The 5,957-nt window shown below is 39.6% G+C and overlaps 1 protein-coding gene across 2 annotated transcripts; it reads right to left on the reverse strand.

Annotated features, from left to right (window-relative positions):
- Nucleotides 1-3,245: 3,245 nt before the first annotated feature.
- On the reverse strand, nt 3,246-5,492 carry LOC104085869 (U-box domain-containing protein 38). Of its 2 annotated transcripts, XM_070197536.1 has the most exons (2): nt 3,724-5,491; nt 3,246-3,690 (listed from the first exon to the last, which is right to left on the reverse strand). In XM_070197536.1, exons 1-2 carry the CDS (start codon nt 5,185-5,187, stop codon nt 3,502-3,504), a joined length of 1,653 nt encoding a protein of 550 aa, XP_070053637.1. In that variant the 5' UTR covers nt 5,188-5,491; the 3' UTR covers nt 3,246-3,501. The 2 variants fall into 2 exon arrangements, with proteins under 2 accessions (XP_070053637.1, XP_009588282.1); XM_009589987.4 differs by having other exon boundaries at nt 3,246-5,492.
- Nucleotides 5,493-5,957: the final 465 nt, after the last annotated feature.

Here is a 5,957-nt window from a genome sequence, read left to right on the forward strand (position 1 = left end):
CGCACGCAATAGTACAAAAACAATGCAGCAGTCAACTTTATGGGGAATGCCCTTTACCTAACTTGCTTGCATCATTCAAGTGATGTCACAAATGAGTTATTTACATCAAGCAAAGGTAAAACAAAACACTTGCATATTCAAGAATCGATCAAGCACTCTCTCAAGTCTGTGTCAATCTTGCTAGTGATTCTCAAGGGCATCAAGAACAAAGAACAACATAACGAAGGACCAGTTTCATGTAATGAGTCATTACATGTCCCTAGTTATGTTGCACCTTTGTTAAAGTTCTTTACTTGTAATTCCTACTTAGCTTAGTTAGAAGCATTGTGTAGGAAACCTTTGTAAATCATAAACCCTTGTGTTTGTGTCTTGGCTAGAGTTAGTCGAGTTGTAAGTCTTTGTTATAGAGTTATTACAAAGTTGCTTGTAATAGAGTTGTTACAAGTTAGTGAGGGATTAAGAGGTTAATTCCTAGATTAAGTTTTTGTAATAGAGTTATTACAAAGTGGCTTGTAATAAAAGTTGTTACAAGTTAGTGAGGGATTAAGAGGTTAATTCCTAGGTTACAATAGGTTGTAATCTAAAGTTTGCTCAGTAGTGAAGTTGAAATCCTGTAAGGGTAGGTCATGGTTTTTAATCCCGTGAGCTGGGAGTTTGCCACGTAAAACTTCTTTGTGTCTTTTGCCTACTGCAGTGTGCGTGTGTTCTGTGGGAACTAATAGAGAACCTGACTCTCTCTATATAGTTTGGTGGACCCTTAAATTTATCAAAGTCGCTGCTGGAATGATGTTGTTGGTGGCAACCTCAATGAATTGTTCCATCCACCCACAGTCGTTGTCACCATCCATGTTAGATAATAGAGTATAGTGGACACGCTTGCTGAAATTTATCATTCCCCCGCGGAAGATTTTGGAGGAATAAAGATTCATCACATGAGCTAAAGATAACTCCTCTCCCGTTTCTTGGCACAAACGCCGGAGATAGGTAATCGTCCTCCATACAAAAGGACTTACTTGTGCCAAACATACCTTATAGCGGAGGCAGAATTCCGTAATAACGGAGTCAAACTCTCCACTCAAAGAGAACACACCCAAAGTAAAAGGATACGTGTAAAAATATGCAAAACCCTCCTTGGGTAGGGTCACTTGCTCTGATAGATCAGGATAAACAATATCCAAATCATGGCAGCGACAATCTTCCTTCACAATAGGAATACTGGAAGAACGAATGGAAAAAAGATATCTGCCAATAGCCCATGTGCGAGGGAGAGTCGAAGGAAATTTCTCTTCGAAGTCTTTTGTTGTAGCAAGACTTCTAGGAATGATGGAATCCACCGTTGGAGGAGCAACATCCCCGGCTTTGTTTTTTCCCTTTGAAGAGCTAACGTTCTTTGAAGAAGAAGCCATTTGGATGAAAGAATTTTTTGTTTGTTTGAAGGGAGTTAAAGAAAGGTTTATTAACAACAAGAAAGATTTTAGAAAGCTGGGAAAATTATGGAGTACAAGGGAAGAGGGTTGATGCGTAAAAGTAAAAGTTTTGGCTGCTAAATTCATGGCCATGATTACCTCGATAATTGGCAAAAATTGTGCTGAATCATGAGATGACGCGTGTTCGGGGCATTAAAATCGAAGAGACGTGCGTCTAATCAACCGTCAGAAGCCTTCAAAAGGGATCATAGTAATTCCCGCCAAAAGACTGTTTCTACCAACTTTCCGGTGACACAAAGTTATGTCACCAGAAAGCATGAGACTATCTGTATAGGGTAAAATATGCTATTCCACGTGGCTGCCCAAAAGAGGGACACGTGGAACCTAAGATGAGGGATAGCCAAAACCGAAGGCAACGGTCCCGTCTGTCACCGAAAAGAATAACGCTCATAGAGATGCAATAAATACTCTTCGCCCGGTAGCATTTAATGAAGACTATTCCACAGGATTAAGTACGTTATCCATTACAAGGAATTTGGCATTTATGCTCATCGTTACATCTTCATCAATGACCCTCATAATTGACATTAAAGAACGGCGCGGTCCTAGGACCTCATTTCCTAGACGTAATTATAAATAGTGAGCTATGTTATCATTGTAACGACACAAATTTTCTGGCAAAAACTCATACTACAATCTACTCAAAGTTTTAATCAATTTTACCTTCTTGTTTTATGTTCTTGTTCTTATTATTATTGCGCCCTGAGGTTTCACTACCAGAGTCTTTATTTCTGTAATTTTATCTTCTTATCAAGGCTAAGTGTTATATATTTTTTCAATTATCTTGTTATTTCAGCATCGAATTAATTCAGTTGTCTAGAAATCACGTATAAATTTAACTGTACCGTTTTACGGATAAACAATAATTAAGACTTTGATTATCATAAAAACCAAAAGAATCTACAAAAGATTGGGCGAGAGTCGTGGATCAGGCCCCACTGCGACCACTAACTCTAATTCTACATATAAACTTATTCCCTTTTTGTTACACCAAAGATGCCCCCCCACAAGGCAAACATATTTTTAGCATTATACATCTTTCTTTTAAAAAGAAAAAGAATGAGAAGTCCATCTTTCCGCTTATGTATCGCTAGTACATAAACTATATTGTTTTTTTTTTTTCCTTTTCAAAAAGCAACTAATTTGATAATACTCATATAAGGGTTCCCACTATTTTTTAGCAGATGTGACAAATTGCTCATCTTGCAGAACCTCGATTAAGCAGATAGAGGAACACCTAGAGGCTAAAAGTCCATAATATAATGTCTTAGTGAGTTGTGCGATTTAAGCACTTGCAGTTCTCAAGACAAACTTTTGGTGGTCAAGTCCAGAGAGGAGACAAGAAGACAAATCTAAATAGTCATAGCAATTTAGCATATTCTGTTTTATTAGGTGAAGACAAATCGATCATCCAAAAACAAAGACCACGAGGGTCTTCTACCTAATCTCTTTTTCTATTTGTATTACAGGGACAATTACGTCCACGGAACAGCACACTTAATTAGTGGGCAAACTTTTGTCCCACTGAAATAATGATAGCAATGGAACAAAGCTGAAGTTAACACCAAAAAGTTTCATCATAATCCAGATTTGGGTTGGCATAACATAACAGTACAGTCAACTTGGTCATTCTTTATATAGTACTCCAACTTAATTTGACATTGTCAAACACAACGCCTCTTGATTTTTTCTAACATGCGACTTTTGTCCTAAGTCCTAATCTTGAATTGCTGCTGTTCAATAAAGTACAAAACTATATAAAAACAAACTTTAAACCAAAAATGCATTTCCAATCCTTAATCCTAATAATTATTTACACAGTAATCACAATTATAGTCCAAATTACATTTTTAATAACTACCACCAGAACTAGAAAAAGAAGAGTTGGGACCCAATGCAGCAAATCAAAAGCTAAAAAAACAAGTAAAAAAAAAAGATTTTAACCATGAACATGATAAAGAGTCCCAAATCCCAGAATAATTGATAATTACACCTTTTTGAACTCGGTCATAATTCAGAACTCGGTTGAGTTGAGATTGTGAGTAGTTCTTCCAACTCGGTACCGAGTTTGACTCACTCGTCCTTCCAATACTCCCTCCCAATCTACCTCTTCTTCGTCATCATCCTCCTTGTACCTTCCTCGCATGGAAATCAACATCCTCTTTGCTTTCTCCCTCGCCCGCTCGCTCCCTCTCTCCACTTTCTCCCTCGCCCGCTCGCTCCCTCTCTCCACCACCGTCTGCAATATTTCTGCCGCCTTCGCCTCTTTCGCCAACCCCTTAAACCTCAAACTACCATGACTCAGTGAGTAAAGAGCCGCCACGCAATTCTCCCGAGTTGACTCATCTAACTCACTCCCCTTTCTCAGTATCCCCAATAGTACCTCCACCGCGTTGGCGTCCAGTAACGCCGTTTTCCCCTCTTGACACACCGCCAAATTGCACAATACCAACACCACCCGACCCGCCATATCGCCGGATTTCAGCATTCCCAGAAGCGTACTCGCGGCTCCGAGTTTAATGAGCTTAGCCCGGTTACTTTGCACCAAGGTTAAATGATAAAGGGCCAATGCTGAATCATGACGAGTCCGCTCGGTCCCCGACCTCAGCGCGTGTAAAAGCGGCTGCAACGCGCCTAACACTCCAATCGCCGTCTTGTTGTCATCTTCCAGCGCCAAGCTGAATATGGCGCCGGCTGCATGCTCCTGAGACTCCTCGAAGCCGCCTTTCAAAACATCAATTAGCATAGGAGTAATCCCTGACCTAACGATTTTCACTTTGTTGACTTCCGCCAGCGAGAGGTTGACCAATGAGGCGACGGCGTTCGTCTGAATCCCGGCGTACCTCGAGACCATCAGCGGCTTCAGAGCCGATAAAAGCCGCGGCGTGCACAGTGAAACCCTAGCTTCCTCATCTGTTCTGGTGCTTTTTCTCAGTGAAATTACAGCTTGTTCCTGGTCATAAACGTCTAATTTCTTGAACTGTACAACGTAATAATCATCTTCGGATGACGTGGAAGCAGAGGACGGGACATCATCGGATACTATAATTTCCGACGAAGTCGATTGCGACGACGAAGAGGAATAACAGGAGGGACGAGTAGTAAAAGGGAGCAGCGGCGAGTTGTTAGCGATGACAGATTCTTCTGAGCTCGAAGGAGAGTAAAAATGATGATTATTCCTTGGGGTCAGTTCAGAGGCGGCGTGAGATAAGAGCACAGGTGGATTCTCCGCTACGCTTTTAAGCAACTCCCTCTCTGAAACTCGTATTCTGGGATCTTCTTTGGTGGTCGAAACAGAAGAAGAAGGCATTAGAGTGCGGACAGTGGACTCGACGGCGTAATAATCGGGTGGCTGAGGCTTCTCCGCTCCAGACTTTTCACACCAGCTGAGAATCGTCGTCCTCAAAGCTAAATTAGGAATCACGGTAGAGAAATCAGGGCTTGAGCCGTTGGGAAGTTGGGGTTTAAACCCTAAATCTTTACAGACTTGAACAGAAGTGCGCTCGAAAGTTTGGCCGGAAGACACCACCACTGGATCATACATCAGAGATCCATAAATGGGACAGAGGAGTTCTTTTGGAGGATCCTTTTTATCGAATTTGGAGGAAGAAGAAGACGACCTGTAAATGAAGATTTTCCATTTAGATTTACTATGTCCACCACCCATTTCCCCTTTAACTTTTCTGAAAGGGGAATACATGGTGGTGAAAGACAAATAATAGGAATTGCTGCAAATGGATTAGATTTAATAGGTGAGGATGATGAAACAGAAGAGAAAAAGTCGGAGATTCATTTAGGAATTTTTGAATTTCGATTTACAAGATTCAGTCTGATAGAGTCAGATTTCAGTAGGGGAATTGAAGATTGAGATAGTTTGGAGAGATTGACGTTTGTGTAAACAAACTGAAAGAGTTGTTTGGTATCCTATGCTTTTAGGGCTTGCTTCTTCGGTTATTTACTTAAGTTACCATTTGAGAGGTTTAAGATTTAGTCTAACATAGACAGCTCACTGTGCCATTTCATGTCCTTTTACAGCCTATCTTTATTTTGGTAGCTTTCCACCACTAATACTTCACTTTGTTTCTTTCTAAATGCTTCTAGATCACAACTTAATGACACAATTAATATGTATGCAAATTATATAAACAACATATTTTGTAAAAAAGGAAAAAATTACACTTTAAAAGACTTAAGAAATAATCATAAGTACTTGTTCATAAAAGGTAAAATTAGTCAACAGAAAACGATGGTTATTAACCATTAGAATAGTTATAGTTAAAAGAAACTGATAGTTGAAAATATTATATAATCTTTTTCAATATTATTCAATTGTTACAAGGAAACAAAGCTCTTCTGTAAAAAATAGAAAATGGTGAAATAAATAATGAAGTAAAAAACATACTAGTTCAATGGCTAAGATTGCATATTCATAAAAGTTGAAGGGCATGTAGCATTTTTATGTGTGATCCA

The sequence above is a fragment of the Nicotiana tomentosiformis genome, chromosome 3 (assembly GCF_000390325.3).
Source record: "Nicotiana tomentosiformis chromosome 3, ASM39032v3, whole genome shotgun sequence".
NCBI lineage: Eukaryota > Viridiplantae > Streptophyta > Magnoliopsida > Solanales > Solanaceae > Nicotiana > Nicotiana tomentosiformis.

Coding starts and splice junctions, on each gene's coding strand:
- LOC104085869 (XM_009589987.4), bottom strand. CDS start 5,187: ATGTATTCCCCTTTCAGAAAAGTTAAAGGGGAAATGGGTGGTGGACAT.